A 17265-nucleotide genomic window follows, 5' to 3' on the forward strand; every position below is an offset into this window, starting at 1 on the left:
GCTGGCCCCTTTGTTCTTCTTCTACTTCTCTAGACTGTAACCACCACTCCTCTTCACACCCCCCTGTCCCACCTCTCCTTCTCTACACTCTTCCCCACAAAAGTCTTCTGAAAAATTATTAAATTCCTAAATCCTAACCATAAATTAGTACAATAATCTATCATATCTTTCTTAAGAAATTATCTCTAATTCCTTATTCATCATTATTATGTGTATTTTATTAATATCCATATATTGCTAAATTATAGGGTCGGAATTTCTTATTAGTATCTTAAAGTAACTTTTAAAAGATTTTTTTTCATAATAATTCAATGTACGTGAAATGAGAGACTAAATACCTTGTTTGTTAAAAAATATATATATGAGTTAATTATTTTTTAAAATATTTTTATTATGAATAAGTTACTTTTTTTTAATATTTGGAAAAAATTATTTAAAAATTAGTACTAAAAAAAAAAAAAAAAAAAAAAACACAGCTGGAGAAGACCAGGTGTGGAGTAACTATAAGAGCATAAACTCCTACTTCCACCCTCCCTCTCTTTTCCTCCTTTTGCTTCTCTCTCCTCTCTCTCTCTTTCTCTCTATACCCAACAACTCTCCAAATGGACCCACCACCACCCCCAATATCGGTAGCTCCGCCGCTCTCCACCACGCCAACACCCAGTACAACCACCGTACAATCCCACCTAGGCTACGCAGACTCCGTAGACTCGTCCCCTCGCTCACGCAACACCGACTCATGGGACGAGCCTATTCCGCCAAACACAAACACAGCCCCCATGAGCACTAAGCTTCGTCTCATGTGCAGCTACGGCGGCCACATAGTCCCGCGCCCGCACGACAAGTCGCTCTGCTACGTCGGCGGCGACACCCGAATCGTCGTCGTGGACCGCCAATCCTCACTTTCCGACCTCCACTCGCGGCTGTCCAAAACTCTCCTGAACGACCGGCCGTTCACCCTCAAGTACCAGCTTCCGAACGAGGACCTCGATTCTCTTATCTCCGTCACCACCGACGAAGACCTTGACAACATGATCGACGAGTACGACAGGACTTCGTCGAACTCCGTTAAGCCCTCGAGGCTCCGAATCTTTCTGTTCCCTCTGAAACCCGATTCATCTCAATCAATCGGGCCGATTCTTGACAACTCGGCCAAGTCCGAGGACTGGTTTTTGAACGCGCTGAACGGGTCGGGTTTGATGAACAACAGAGGGTATTCGGTCCCAACCTCGGTGGATTGCTTGCTGGGTTTGGACGATGATGGTGTCGTAGGCGGCGTGAACAACTTGGATTCTTCGAATAGTGGCGGAGGAGCGAGAGAGCTGGAGGCGGGTCAACCCGGAAAGAATGCGAAGTCGGGTCAGGATGTTCACTCGGTGCCCGATTCGCCGATGCTGGAAACGACGTCGTCGTTTGGGTCCACTTCTTCTTCGCCTTCGCTTGCGAATTTGCGGCCGATTCGGGTTCATGTAGAGGAGGGAGGCGGTGTTGGCGTTGGTGTTGGTGTTGGTAGCGGTGGCGGTAGCGGTGGCGGTGGGGCTAGAGTGGCGGATCAGAAACTTGGGATTGAGGAGCAATTCGCTCAGATGGGTCTTGGTTCTGCCGGGCACAACAACAACAAGCAAGACGAGGGCTTTGTTGTGATTTCTTCGCCGCCTCCGTTGCCGGTCACTTTACCGGTTGTACAGCCCGTTCCGGTGAGTTCTGCGGCGGCCGGGGAGTACCAGAATAGGGTCTTTTCCGATGACGAAAGATCAGATCACGGCATGCCTGTTGGCTATCGGAGAGTACAACCGGTTGCTCAGCCACAGCCACAGCCACAGCCACAGCTACTGCCACAGCCACTGCCACAGTCACAGAATCAACAAAAGACTAGTGGCGGGCATGATTTGCATTCACCAGATTCAGTTTCAAGGTACCCATTTTCTGATTTGTTTCAGTTTTATTGTGAATAGTTTAATTAGATTGTTGGAATTATCAAATTCTGAATTGGGTTTTTTGTTTTTGTTTTGTGTGTGTTTGTTTTAATTCCGCAGTGAAAGTAGTCTTACAAATCCATTGTCTCGCACAAAACCTGCATATCAAGACCCAGTTGTTCAAAACCCAATCCCATCTGTAAGGGTTGCTAGTAACCCTGTTGATCAAAAACTTAATAATATCTCTGATCCAAACACCCGGGTCCAGTTGCAACAACAGTTTCAGGATTCTAGTTATGTATTACAATCCCAATTCGAACAACAGCAGCAACAGCAACAATTACAACAACAATTACAACAACAACATCATCAGCAGCAACAATTGCAGCAACAACATCAGCAGCAACAACATCAGCAGCAACAATTACACCAACACCAACAACATCAGCAACAATTACAACAACAACAACAACAACCACAACCACAACAGCAACAACAACAACCGCAATTCGTACATGGCACACATTATCTCCAGCATACCCCCTCTGGGCCAGTGCCAATCTCGGCCTACTACCCTGTGCAACAGCAGTACCATCCACAACATCAACTTGACCAGCAGTACCCAGTGTACTATATGCCCACGAGGCAGGCCCAAGCTTACAACTTGTCTGTGCAGCAATCTAATATCAGTGAAACTGCAACTGGTATTCCTCCTAGCCGCACCCAAACGCCTCCCGGTCCTACAATGGTCCCTTCTCCTGCAGCTTATAACCCCATAAGGAATGCTACCAAGCCCGAAATGGCTGCAGGTGTGTACAGAACAGCAACCACAGGTGCTCCACAACTAGTTCAAGTCTCTTCTGGTCAACATCAGCAACAATATGTTGGTTACTCTCAGATGCCTCACCCATCTCAGTCAATGGCACCTAATTCAGCTGCTCCTGCTAATTATGCTTATGACTTTTCTGATCCTGCTCATGCCCCCCAGATATACTACACTCAGCCTCTGGCACCCTCAATGACTTCTCAATACCAGACCATGACAACAGCTGCTGCTGTAGGGTTGCCGGAAGCTTCTGCTCAGCTTCCCACTGACAACATGAAGCAGCAGATCAGAAGTTCACAGCCAATATAAATCAGTTACAGAGAAAAGAAACAATTTTGAAGGAATTGGGTTTGGTTTGTCTCTCAAGTTTATGTTTTAGAGTCTGTCTTGTTATTGGTTTGTGTGATATGTATTTTGTGATAGATAATAAGGAACTAAGACTTGTCTTATATCTTTCTCATATGTCATATTGTTGTTTATTGTCATAGGAAATGAAAGTGGTCTGAGACAATACTGTAAAAGCTCAAACTCATATATGGTGTTGTGTGCAGTTCATATATCGGTTACAGAAATAAATGGTATATAAGTCAGAAGAACTTTAATTTTATGCCGTTTCATGTTTGTCATTCAGGTCTTAAGAGTTATGATATGCAGGGCCAACGTTTTTGCTTGGATAAAAAACAGAAATAGAACCAAAAGAGGGGATTTTTGTTAGTGAATGACCTTTGTTTATTTTAAGGTTTGTTAGGCCGCAGTAGTTCCGTTTGCAATATGATTTTATGAAGGACCACAGTTTGACTCTCAGTTATTTCCGCACATGATTCACATTTTTCAACTCTAACAACTGAAATTTGGAGAGTTGTAATTGTTAGTGCAACTCTTAATTGTTGCCGATTCACCCTTGAGAGAGGAAAGTATTGAAGCAACAACTTGGAGAGAAAATAACATCCCCTTTTTCTCAAGTCTCAATCATGTCAGGAAATAGAGAACTCTTCCCATGAAAAATGTGGTAAATCAAGGAAGAAACAATTTTTAGGAGTTCAAATAATACTCATCAAGCAGTCATTTTCGACCTTGTGCTTGTTGCTACGGTAGAAATTAAATGTCATTGATAATTGATGTGGCTTTCAATGCATTACCAGACAAAGATGTGTCCACCAGCTCCCACTCATATTGTCCTTGATGCGTGCTGCATCTAAATTCTTATGAATAGATGAAGAACTTACTCCATTCTTTTTTTCAAATTTTTTTTTTTTTTTTTTGGGTTAATGACTTCTTACTCCATTGATTGTTGTTTTCCTACGTAATCATATCTGACTCCAGATTCTTGCATTTCTTTTAAGCTTTGAACGGTATTGCATTTCTTAAAATTTTGTTTTCTTCATAGGTTGCATTATAAGATGTGATTCATGAACTTACTTGGCGTCCTTAGTTTCATAGCATAGTTTCTGTTAAGTACTTATTATTTTTATAATATGTGACATCATTACTTGCACAATTTTGTGTATAGGCAACATGATTCTTTCTTTCTGGTCATGGTGGTACAAACTTCATGATCTTGTGAAACACACTTTTTTTAAAAATCTTTTTTATTTGTTTATTATGTATTGTGAAACACACTTTGACAACAAGAATAATGCTGATTCTAAACGTGTACTGCATCATCATCTACAGTTTTATGATTTCATCTCTTACATCAACTCTCGTATATATCTTCACAATAATCCTTTTAAGATAACCTTGAACCATATGATACTCTTCCACTTGTATTTTTCTCTAAGCCTAAAATGCTGTTTTCTCTGTGATTCTCACTTTCATTTTGTCCAACTACCATCATCCTTTTTCCTGTCCTGATTTTCCAATTTGTCTTTGTCGCTGAATCACGCCTTTTATGGCCATCCTCATCAGCCACTTTATGAGAAATTATGAAGCAGTGGTCCAAAATCTAATACATCTGCATAGTCAAGACTTGAGAGCCTCTTTAGTCTCTACATGGTACGATGAATGAGAATTTTTTCTTTCTTTCTGAAAGAGAATCAATGGATGAGGAATTGATTCGTGCATATAGGATTAATCAGAAAAAGAAACATATTATTACAATATTTGAAAGCACCGTTAAGGTAATCAGATCAAATATTGGCCGATAGCTAGAGAAATTCCATACTGACCAATGACCATGAATAAATTAAACAGCATACTACAAATGGGTTCACTCAATTTCATGTGACTCTTTATTGACTGACAGTACTCTTAGATTCTCTGATTTAAAATCTAAGAATTCATTAATTACTTGTTAAATAATGCATAAACAAATGTACGAGGTTTGTGTTTGGTTTTGGGGATGTGAGAGAGTGAGAACTGTTTGTGAATTTGTGTGTGATTCGGCAGCACGTGTTTTAGCATTTTGGCAGTAGCAACTTCTTTCATTTTTTTAGCTGCTGCGCACTAAAAGCTGCTGCCTCTAATCCAAGGAATCGTCTTTGTCTTATAAATTTGGAGTAGCTCGAGGTAGAGAATAGAGATGTTGATGCTGACTCTGATCCACGCGAGTCCTTGTGAGGACAGACATGTCATGATTTGTGACTAGCAACCCCACGCTTGACTAAATAATTGACATTTAGTTACGTGTTTCACAGGTCAGAAAATTTAGTGGTAAAATCTGCTCTGTGACAACGTGTGGGGCTCGAACTCATACACAAAAGTTGGTATTCCCCCTTCGATACATGTAATGCTATCAAACACTTTTGATGATGCGCACGATCGTAAATAAATTAATCATTTCAAACTTGTCACTATGTCAATCATTCCAAATTCACATGTGAGAAGATGTGAAAAATAAAATACTTATGATGTGCAGGATTGTTAATAAATTAATCATTCCAAACTTGTCAGTAAGTCAATCATTCTAAACTCGCATGTTAGAAGATGTGAAGAATAAAATACTTATGGAGTGCACTGGTGTGGTACTAGTCAAAGGCCCTCTGATAGTTGAATCAAAAACTCACAATGATCTCTAAGAACTCTAAAAGTATGAAGATTAAGAAATTGTGTACACATACCCTTGAATGAAGGTGCCTTGGTGCTTATATAGTGGTCTAGGATGATCACGTTTCGTGGAATTTAGGCACTAGCATAATGGAGGTAATAAGGTCAGTGGCACCAAAATATTCGAGTTTAACTTCCCATACTTAATGGATACGGAATTTTAGAAGGACCCTCTGGCAAGGTGCATAAGAGTTTCCATATGTAGAAAGTATAGAATGGAGCACTTCCATTACTTCGGGGAGCTAAGTATCTTCATTCGTGTGGGTGTCGAACAAATAACTTTAGCAAGATGACTCATATCCACAATTTAAGCTTGTGGTGGTTTAATCAGCTACTCAATCAAAGGTGTCAAACGAGTGATGACTGTCAAACAAAATATCCATGTCGGACACAGCTCTAATAGAAATATTCCTCATCACACTTCATATAAAAAGAAAATGCTATCAACACAATCATTTTTCACAAATTATTGTGATTGGAATAATGTCATTTAATTAATGTAATTAAGTCTACTAGCATCCCACTTATATGTCAGAAAAATATTGTTTGAGCAGCTATGACTGTCAAAATTGCATGGCGTGGCAGGTGCCCGCTACCGATTCTAGAAATTGACCTTTCATGATTTGTCATACTGATTCTCTTGCAATAATGCATTTGTTTAAACAAACAACGAAAAGAAAAACCAAAAAGATTAAACACCAATATTCAAGTATGGAAGACGAGCTTTTGTTGGCGCCGTAGCTTTAGTCTACTTCAGCCATGATTTCTCAAAGCGGTGGGCTGTCCCATATGCTCTGGTATTAATTAGGGAGTGGTGCTTGAACATGGTCAATGTATTGAACTTTGAATTTTCAAGCCGTGCTAAATCTCAATCATGAGTCAAAATCTAGATGATAGCCGGTGTCAGAGGTTTGAACTTTGAAGAAGGAAGGCTGCTCTTCTTATATAGAATTATAGATCAATGAGAAGTGAAAAAGAATTTTAGTAAGAAGTTGAAGTTGAAGTTGAAAAAAGTCTAGGCCGTAAGATAGAGCTTGTTTACAACGCAAGTAACAATTGACGATTAATGGGGTCCATCATGGAAATCTAACAAGCGGTCTCACAGTCCCATAATTTAAACAAGGTCTAGAACAAGCATATTTCCATTAGAAAGAATTTAAGTAATTATAATCAGCCATCAAAATAGGGATTAGCAAAATTATGTATATAGATACAAATACTAATTTTCCGCGTAATCAACATTTACCTCAAACACCCTAACACAATTATCAGCACCACAAGAAGCAAGCTGTATGTTCTTGCAATTTTCACTCTTCTTGGGGCCTTTCCATGCTAAACGGTTTACTGCAGAGACATGGCACATGAAGGGATCAAGTTTTACTGCAACAGCAACAGCTACACCTGCTGCTGAACCGCTGCCATCATCGGCTCTGTTGACAGACAGACTCCAAAGTTCAATGAGTCCACTTTCCATTCCAACTGCTAGGAAGCCATCGTTTTTCTGGTGACCAAGACCAACCCAAGATAATGCTGTGACGCTGCTATTGAATTGTGGCAAAGTCAGAAGCAGCTTAACAGAAGATCCCTTATCAACAGCCCAGATCTTCACTGTTTTGTCCCGTGAACCCGTTGCAAATTCATGACCATATGGATTCCAAGAGCATGACCAGATAATTCTTTTGTGTGCCTCCTGCCTTGCTAGGAGCTGGTAACTGATTTCATCTGTGCCTAAACAGACATATCACAGAAACTATGTAATTACAATTTACTGTAAAATTCCACAAAAATTCCAAATTGGAAAGGGCAGCCCTGACTGATTCAAAATCAACAACGCCATTTTAATTCCACTCCCATTGAATGTTCCATCTGTCCCCTTATTGTTTAATGATGAGTCAAAGAAAAAAAATGTGACTAAATATTTATGGGTGCTAGGAAAATAAGAGATGATGTAAGGGTATTACACAAACAACAGAAGAAATGGTGGTGTTTACTGAAAAGTTTTCATTCTTTTTTTTACGCATTTCTGTAGATCTTTGTGTTAAACAAAGGAATATGAAACGAAACCTAAAAGTTTTCTCTAACTGAATCTAATCCACAAGAAGAGAGAACGTGCTATCCAAGCCTTCCTGTTTTATCTTATCTTGCTATGCTGAAATTTTTCAGCAATTAAAAGAGAGAATTTCATTGTTTACCTCGCAAAGTCCTTCAAATGAGAAAATGCAAACCCCCAATGTGCTAAATGTAAAGAGATGACCAAATAGAAAGCAACCAAATAGAAAGCAACAAACATACTTTTTTTTTTGGTAAGTAGAAAGCCGCAAACATACTATAAGGGATGTTGAAATAATCTCACTTGAAATGGTGAGGGGCTTCGAGTACCTGTTCTTTTGATTGTGAAAACGGAGAATTGGCGATCCCTTGAAACAGCCAAAAGCATGCTGTCATCATGAGAGAACTCAATCTGTGTCACGGTTAAGCTATGAGACTGCAACTGACCAACTGCCTTCCATGAACCCACTTGCCATAGCCAAATTTCGGCTGCTGTTGCTGATTGGGCCTGCAAACGCAAGTATATTAGCAATAATGTACAACCCACCTATAGCACTCACACAGCCTAGCTCTGTGTTGAAATTCACTCTCAAAAGTATGTAATTATAACAGCAGAACAGCTAAATGACACCATATACCTTGCATGATGAAGCGACAAGCTTCCCCTCATGGTCACAGCATAAAGAAAACAATTCATTCCCATGACCATAAAGTTTGTGTGATTCTGGCCACAGTGTATGCCATGCCAGTTGATCTTCAATTGGAGGTTCAGTCAACACAGTTGGAACAGCATCAGGAATAGTTTCAAGGGTGTCAAGGCCCTCATTCCCATTTCGGTCCAGGGTATCATGCGTGGCTGCATATAAATGGCCCATTAAATCAGTTCTACCTTACCAACTTATCTGCACTGATTCATTAAAAAAAAAAAAAAAAAAAAACCTTTATCTGCACCGACTAATAATAAATTGAAAACTTAGATTTTCACATTGACAAGGAAGCTTGAGAGCTTTTTTTTTTTTGGATACGTAATAAAAATCCATTAAAGAAAAAGCTCAAAGGGGCACAACCAGGAAGCTTGAGAGCTTCACCACTAAAAAGAACATACTTATAAAAATGATACGGTTAATTTATCTTTTTACAATATAAAAGGTAGAAAAAGAAAAAGATAATGTCCTTGAATTTATTTAAGATTCTTTTATTGTTACCTTTAGGATGGTCTTAAAGGTGTTTTGACCACTAAGCCATGCATCATAACAAAACAGGGTTAAAGAGTCTATAAATCATAATGATAAACAGAAGGTCAATATATATCTAGATAATATAAGTGAGAGAAATGCCAAGAGCTTTATATATATATATATAAGGTGATTTACAGTAACAGCCATCAAGCTCTTAAAATTGGGTGGAAAGAGCCAAAATTATAACAACTACAAAAATGGTGTCGATGGATATATTAGTATCTTCATAATCCATATATCATGCATGAGATTTTGATTGAGAGAAGAAAGAGAGAAACTCACCCTGAACATAGATGGGTTTCTGTGATAGCCCAAGAGCAGACATATTTGCACCCAAAACCTGAACATCTGCTTGGAGATCTTCAGGTAAACTAATATTCTGTGAGGTGGCATGGTTCAATGTCTTCAAAAAAGACAAAGTAGCTTCAAAAACTCTGGCCACTTTCTCATCAGCTCCACTGACAAATCGATGGTTCCCCTTTCCTTGGACAATGGTCACACAATTAATATCATGACCATGAACCTGGGGACGTGCAATTTCATGCCAAGAGTCCCCATCACTAAGAGAAGCTTCATTTTGCCATGAAGCATATATTCGAGTTGTCTGCATATTTTAAAAATCATGAAATCAATAGCATCTTTAATAAAAGAATAATACAAACGAATGCATGCAAAATAATGTTAACATCTACCTCTTAAATTATAGAGAAATAAATAAATAAATAAAATACTAGCTAAGCAATCTGCCTACTTAACTAAAATTTGTAGGATTTTCAGTAACTTTTTTCATCTATCAGCCATATTGAAGATCTCATATCAATATGAAAAATTAATCAGAGAAAAAAGTAACAATTTACTTCCAGAAATATCATTTTAAGAAAATAAAATTGTCCTTTCATTTCAAAGAAAAAAACTAGAAATTTCACCATTTCTCTGACTTATCAATTTTGCAGTAAAAGAACATCTCCTATGTTCAAAGATTGTTTGAGTAGTAATCTCACTAACTTAGAATGTGAATTTCATTACCAAGTGCTAAGATGGCTTGTGTTCTGATGCAGGAAGGGCTACACTGGTATCATTTTCCTAAATCTTTTTTCAGAGGTCAAAACGGGCTTATTGAGCGGTACACAAGAAGAAACTTCTTTGGGATGTGAATCTACAATAAAATTTATATCAGAGCATACTTATCCGTGCCTTCAATGTCTCGATCATCAAACTTCCATGATAGTTCCATGTCATTTTCCCAAAATTAAAAACATTCTAGAAGTTCAATCCAAACTCTTGCTTACATAAGCACAAATCCCAGTTGTTGAGATAAAAACTGTGTCAATAAGAGAAGCATCATTTGATTGATTTTCAGTTGATTTACTCAGAATTAAATCCAATCCCAAGACTTTACTATTTACAACATAAATCTTTGGTAAGTTACCCATATCACGTACCAGGTCGGACATCAACATATTTCTTAAAAAATAAAAGATAAAAGGTCATTACTTAGGCTGGTCACACTAAAGTGGGGTCCTGGAAGGGATAACTTGGATATGGTACTCCCTTTCAGCATTTTGTTTGTGTTAAGCACTGGCTATCAAAACTTAAGCCTATGCACTTGCACTTGACAACCCAAGACTTTTATCATTGCTAAAAACATACAAATGTACTGTTTAAATCACTTGTGGTGTCCACTTGCTGTTTATGATTTGCATTGTTAGTCACAGACCACTTGAAGACAATTTCAGTACAATGCAATGCAATACTTACTAGACTATTAAATGCCATACAGTCCACTTTTCTAAGTTGAAACTGTATCAGTTTCTTAAATCATATTTTACTCACTTGTCATCAGCATGGTATAACTTTCCAAACACTCGCCACATCTACAACAAATTTACAAGTTTCATGCAAGAAATATAGGAAAACTAATTGAAACACCAAGTCATAAATTCTCTAAAAAAGCCAACCCATAACTGCAATCAGAACATTTTTAAGAAATAACAAATTCAATAAAGTTCTTTAGTACGATGGCTAATATATTACCTGGTCATGGCTAACTGACAGTATGTATTCACCAGATCTTGCCCACACAATATCTGTCACTCCTGCAAAGTGCCCAGAGGGAACTTTTTGAGGTTGCCAATTATCCAGGTCCACACCAACATTTTTCCAGACATGGAAAGATCCACCATATCCATGTGCTAAAATTGAATCCCCACTTGGGCTCCAATGGCCACCGTAAAACCCCAAAGCACAATGACTTAATTCTCCAACAGTGACAACATTCATCCAGATACCAGAATTCTTTTCAGGTTGCCAGATCATCATTGTCTTGTCCATAGATGCAGATAAGATGCTTTGAGGTTGATAGTAACCAATCCCTTCTACAGATTCAGTTGAAGGGGGTTGCCACTCGACTGAATATACCCAATCTTCATGTCCAATTAGAAGAGATTCCAAAGATATTTGATAAGAGGATGAACCAGCTACAAGCACAGGGCCTTCAATATAAGATGCAAGACTCATTTCTTCTTTCCTGTATGCACTCTGAGTGCTGCAAAGAGAACTCCTTAGAGCCATCTTCCATATGCGTATGCCTTTGTCCTGAGACGAACTTACAAGTAGAATACTATTTGGTTCACCATTGGTGCATATAGGTAATGAGAAGTCCAGACTTCGGATCCAATCCGTATGCCCTTTTAATTCACAAGCACGAAGAAACTGAGGGCATATGCCAAAAAACCAAAAATAAGAAGGAAAGGAGCCAAAATAAGTTACTGCCACAATGAAGACAAGGAACTTCAATGGAGCCAATCCAAAAAAAAAAGGAACTTCAATGTAAGATTGACAAGTAGGATGCAAGATACCTTTCCTGTCCTCTCCCCACAGTAAAGATGAATCTTGTTATCCAATCCTCCCATTGCTAGAACTAAATGACCGGTATTTCCAGGCAATTCTGCTAATGAAAGTGCCACCATAGGTTTCGAACCAACAAAGAGAGTTTCCAGACATTGCAATTTACAATCACCTAAAACAACCAAGAAAAGGTTTTTATTAAAGTTTTAAAACAAAATGTCTGCAAATAAGCTTATTAGAATAAACTTAGTACTCAAACTAGATCAATTCAGATGCAAATTAACATCAAACAACAAGACATTTTGAAAACCATCTTGAATATAACCACATTTAAACAATTCTTCAGAATGGCGACTATGACTTTTTAGGCTCAAAACCATGACATAAAGTAAAGAGATATGAGAGTTATAAGGAATTTGATGTAAGATAAATATTTTTAACTAAGAGACAAACCATATATGTGAATCAAATTAAGAAAAAGAGGCAAAATAAGACCCGTCACTTTTTAAACAAGGCAGGCGTTATTATTCCAGTAGCTAACCACATCCTAAAATAAGCCTGGATAGACATCAATTCTTTAATTCTGAACAATATGGATAAGAAAAAATAAATTCAAAACATGTCTTTTTGAATCACATTTTTTAAAATAAGGTTATTCGGCAAATAAAAATCTGCATTTACAAAAAACGTTAAATAAAAGTCTGCCCCAATTAATCTAGTCAGAAGGAAGCTCTGAGTGGTTGCCATGCCTCTCATCCTCACACAAAGTCTCTTTTGCCATATTCTCACTCTGCAACATAACACTAGCCCTAACTTTGAAATCATGCAATCATAGAAACCATTTTTTTAACTATTGTGCTAAACCTAGTGAGCAGCAATCGTTTAGAAAACGAATAGACATGCTCCCAAACAACCCTATAGGCTTTGGACTTTGATGACTGCTTGAAGGATGTGAGAGGGCTTAGTTGTTACTTCATTCATATGGCCTTTCTTTCCCTTTTCATTTGTTGGCTAGAGAGCATGGCTATTCTTCTTCCAGGGAGGCAAGGTTGACCATCTACTAATCAAACCCTTTTTCTTTAGCATCAATCTAGTAGAGCTTCTATTTGTTTGCAGATATATATGTTTATGAAGTCCCATTTAACTATGTGCTACTCAACAATATATAAAGAAATAAAATATGATTACTTCTTTAATATCAAACACGTGTTATTAGGGTATGAAGCCTCATCATGGGGATTACTGCAGACATTAAAAAGCATGCTGTCATAGTGTCATACAAATCAAGTATCTTGTTGAGACTACCAAGATTATTAGTGTCAAATAATTAATATGTCACTTAGCTTCCAGGCCCACCAGAGCTCTTAAGTTTATTACACAAGCAATCTTTGTGCTAGCAAACACATCTGCACTCATATTAAAAAATCTTGATATGGTACTATTGAACTATCAATAAATTTTTCACACCAGATGGATCAAGTCTAAGAGAAATTTAACAAGTTGGAACAATCACTCTAAATCACAGAACAACTTTCAAAGTCAGAGAATCCAAACATGGTCCATTTATTTGAGTTTCATTGTTCTGCAAACCAACAAGTGTCCAGCAATGGCCATTCTATACATAACATGAACCTAAAGCCAATGCTTTGCACTTTTAGCTCATGCCCTATGAAGTTAATAGCATAACATTCCTGAAGTATTGTTAACCTGATGGATATTCACTTGACTTTTGCCACAGAAATCCTATTTATATACAATCGATTTCAACAAGAAGCAAAAAATTGTCTGCATAGTCTGGGATTCCTTCAATTCCCATAAAGTATAGAACTACATGAGAAGCTCAACAAACTTTAGCACCTAAAAAAACTACTACTAAAGAACTAAAATAAGTGTTTGATAGAGAGACTACCATCATAACAAATAAAGCATACAAAGCACAATCATGTTCTTATATTTTTTCTAGCAAATGGAAGTGACATACATACTACGTACAAGTGCACCATCAGCATGCATGACAGTTTGACAGTTTTAATTTATTTCAGGAATATATGACTAACCTCCAGTAGTAGATGGGAACAACACTTCCCATACATGGACTTTACCATCTGAAGAAGTTGAGGCAACAATTGCCTCAGTTTCAGTAACCATAATTCCAGTAATGCATGTGACACCCTTCTTGTGTGATTGTGGTGCTTGTAACACATACCTCCACTGTTAAAAAAATAATTTAAATAACTAGTTGGTTTTAATTTTTTTTTTTTAATGGTAATAATGTTTAAATTAGAAATCAATCATCTAAAGCATATTAGGAAAAAAACATTGCACTTGAGGATTCGCAAAGTGCTCATTAGGAATATGTTCAATTAGCTAGTAAATGAAAGAGTGATATTGCCAAGAAACTAAAAATGAAAGGAATTGACTAATTGGTCAGGTACACAAGCAGTTACCTTTCTTTCAAGAAGAGAAAATTCCCACAGAATAATGGCACCATCAGCATCTCCAGAGAGAAGGTAGTGCTTCTCTAACTCTTTAGCTGAAAACAATTAATAAAGCTCAATTAACAAACCCAGAAAGAGATCAACTATGATTATACTTCTAAAATCCATAACTTTTTAAAAGGAAAAAAAAGAAGTCACCTATTCTAGTTCAGAAATTTAAAATGCGGTAGCTTTGAGAAGTCAGCTAGTCTAGTACACAAGCAATTACCTTTCGTAAGTTTGTCTGAAAACAACACAAACTTAAAATATGGTAGCTTTGAGAAGTCCTTTTGGTTTCCCAGAAAATTTATAAACGGTTATAACTCACATTAGGAAAACAAAGAAGTTTATTGAGTATAACACTGAAGTAAAGGGCATTCTTTTCTCCCCAAAATTTCAAACTTGTACTTTCTTTTGTTTTCCTATCAATTCATAAAACCACCCAAAAGACCCGTTAACTAGTCTAGTTCAGAAATTCAATTATACCAAACCAAAACTAAAGCAAGGACTTTTAATAAAAACCCAATTAAAAAATATACCTTTAAATGCAAATTTGTTACTTGGAAGCCATTGGGTGCAATTCACAGAGGCTTTGTGACCCGGTAGAGTTGTCAGAATCTGTGCAGTCTGCAAAAAAAAAAATTTGAAAAACAACCCAAAAAACAAAAGAAAGAAAGAAGTCAGTTTGATGATATATAAGAAGATGGGTATATATAGAATGAAAACTAGAAGACAGAGAGAAGAACCTTGGGGGAGAATATAGCAACGGCGTTTTGGGCACCAAAGGCTACCAAATCACAAGCTCCCCATGAAACATTGTTCACAACCCTGTTGCACCCTGCTCCTATAAACACTTTCTTCACCTCCATTCCTCCATTTATTGACATGGTCATATATAAATATATTACAACAGAGAGAGAGACAACCAAGAAGAGAACACAGAGAGGTTGTAACTTGTATCAGATTCAGAGGGCGGCCAAGCCTAACCGAGAAAGCTTCAGGCTTCAGCCAACAGCGAACAAAGAAAAGAGTGAAGGTGTGTGCTGGTTGGGCCGCTCGGCCCAGCTAATGGGTGCTCCACCAAATGTAATATTTTACACATATTTAGTTATTAAATATAAAATTCTAAGATTAACATTTAAAATAAATAAATAAATGTTGAACTATATTTTCTGTATTATGTTTCATAAAAATAATTCAATTTTTTTTTTTTTTTAAAGATAGATTTCAACTTTACTAAACTATAATACTTTTATTATAGGTGATATGATTGTTTATTTTGCCAATGTGTGTTATGATACATGACAATAAGATTATTATTAAAATCAATATTTTTAGTTTTATGTTTTACTATAATTTAGATAATTGGATATTAATGTCACATGAAACTGGCTTGAGTTCAGTATATCTATGTATTGGACACGTTAAAATGTGGACACATAACAAGTATTTGACACATATCCGCATCTCAAAAAATTCAATGCACAAGAACAGTTGATTTGGTCATTGCTCAATATCACATAATAAGTAAGTATTTATGTTTGATTTTAAACAATATATTATTTTGGTATTGAAAATCTATCAAATTTTTGTTTTTCATCCCTAAATTTTAAAAAATTCATTTTTTATTTCCTAAACTATTGAAAACTTTTATTTTGTCCATAAACTATTAAAAATGCTTCATTTTCTATCCTTCAATTAAAAAAAAAAAATGTTCCTTCTCAAAAACAAAATATATATATATATATATATATATATATTATCTCTAAACTATTGAAAAATGTTCTTTTCTCATCACATGTGATCCATAAAAATTCAGGAATGAGGCTTGTGAATCGCCATTTCAAGAAGAAGACGTGCTGATAAGGGTTCCTACTCGCAGGTGGTCTTTAATGGTGATTCGCCGTCAAACTTCTTGATGAACTCTGTTGCGCATGCATGGCCATGTTGTGATCATAACAACATGGCCATGCATTATCTAGAGAAAATAAATGTTGTGTTGTTAAATTTGGAATCAAACACATAAAGTGGCATCATGCACATTAGATATCAGGTTAGATTCTCATACATAATTAGAACAATTGCTAGAGAAGCTAGAATCAAACGTGGAATCATAAGTAATTATAGTTTACAGGATTTTTTATTTTTATTTTAAATTTATGCATTTGATTCGAGAGAGTCAATTTCATACCGGAGGCCAGTGGCGGAGCTAGGATTTTAGTTTAGGAGGGGCAAGATCAAAAGACAATAAATAAATAAATAAACCTAAAATTATTAATTGATATTAATAATAAAATTTTAAACAAACAATAATTGTCATACAAAGCCTATTAAAATTAAACAATTGTAGAATAAGTAAACAATTGTAAAACATCTAATCCATAGTTATTAATTGACAATCAATCATCAAAGTAAGAGATTAATTTATATACATAAAGTTTAGTGATCTAATTTGATTCCTCAAAATAAATTGAGAAAATAAATTTTAACTTTTCTCAATTTTTTTAAATATTTAAAATTTTGAATTTATCGTAGAGACTCAAATTTTGAAACTATGAAAATGGAAGAGATGAAGGATAAAAAAGTAATGGGCATATTTTAATGCTTTAGTACCATACAACTATACAATACATTATTATGTGTAATTAGAGCTCCACGGGCTGAACTTCAAATGAAAAGAAGGAAATTTAGATAAGTGAAAAAAGAAAAAGATAGAAAGAGTTAATATGGTCAAAAGTGTAAACAGTTTTAACAAGTTTAGTTTGATGGCATTTATTTTGTGACAGATTGTTTAAAGTGGGAGGAATTGTTTTAGTAACACCATAAAATTTCACAATATTTTTTCAATAAATTGAAGTGTTAGTACA

The 17265-nt window shown here is 36.5% G+C and overlaps 2 protein-coding genes across 2 annotated transcripts; one reads left to right on the forward strand and one right to left on the reverse strand.

Annotated features, from left to right (window-relative positions):
• Window positions 1-521: 521 nt before the first annotated feature.
• LOC126720758 (uncharacterized) lies at window positions 522-3353 on the forward strand. Its single transcript, XM_050423560.1, has 2 exons — window positions 522-1915; window positions 2037-3353. The coding sequence occupies exons 1-2, from the start codon at window positions 603-605 to the stop codon at window positions 3049-3051; spliced, it is 2328 nt and encodes a 775-aa protein (XP_050279517.1). The 5' UTR covers window positions 522-602; the 3' UTR covers window positions 3052-3353.
• Window positions 3354-6913: 3560 nt separating this feature from the next.
• On the reverse strand, window positions 6914-15467 carry LOC126720767 (elongator complex protein 2). Its single transcript, XM_050423569.1, has 10 exons — window positions 15145-15467; window positions 14938-15025; window positions 14369-14454; window positions 13979-14132; window positions 11933-12093; window positions 11109-11786; window positions 9357-9678; window positions 8475-8692; window positions 8167-8344; window positions 6914-7515 (listed from the first exon to the last, which is right to left on the reverse strand). Exons 1-10 carry the CDS (start codon window positions 15289-15291, stop codon window positions 7007-7009), a joined length of 2541 nt encoding a protein of 846 aa, XP_050279526.1. The 5' UTR covers window positions 15292-15467; the 3' UTR covers window positions 6914-7006.
• Between the last annotated feature and the right edge of the window lie 1798 nt (window positions 15468-17265).

The sequence above is a fragment of the Quercus robur genome, chromosome 1, assembly GCF_932294415.1.
Source record: "Quercus robur chromosome 1, dhQueRobu3.1, whole genome shotgun sequence".
Taxonomy (NCBI): Eukaryota; Viridiplantae; Streptophyta; class Magnoliopsida; order Fagales; family Fagaceae; genus Quercus; species Quercus robur.

What these genes read in the sequence shown, in the direction of transcription:
- LOC126720758 (XM_050423560.1), top strand. Translation starts at nt 603, where the DNA reads ATGGACCCACCACCACCCCCAATATCGGTAGCTCCGCCGCTCTCCACC. An exon ending in TCACCAGATTCAGTTTCAAG is followed by an intron (nt 1,916 to 2,036) that starts GTACCCATTTTC and finishes TTAATTCCGCAG; the next exon opens with TGAAAGTAGTCTTACAAATC.
- LOC126720767 (XM_050423569.1), bottom strand. Translation starts at nt 15,291, where the DNA reads ATGACCATGTCAATAAATGGAGGAATGGAGGTGAAGAAAGTGTTTATA. An exon ending in TTGCTATATTCTCCCCCAAG is followed by an intron (nt 15,026 to 15,144) that starts GTTCTTCTCTCT and finishes TTTTTTTTGCAG; the next exon opens with ACTGCACAGATTCTGACAAC. An exon ending in TAACAAATTTGCATTTAAAG is followed by an intron (nt 14,455 to 14,937) that starts GTATATTTTTTA and finishes AATTGTTTTCAG; the next exon opens with CTAAAGAGTTAGAGAAGCAC.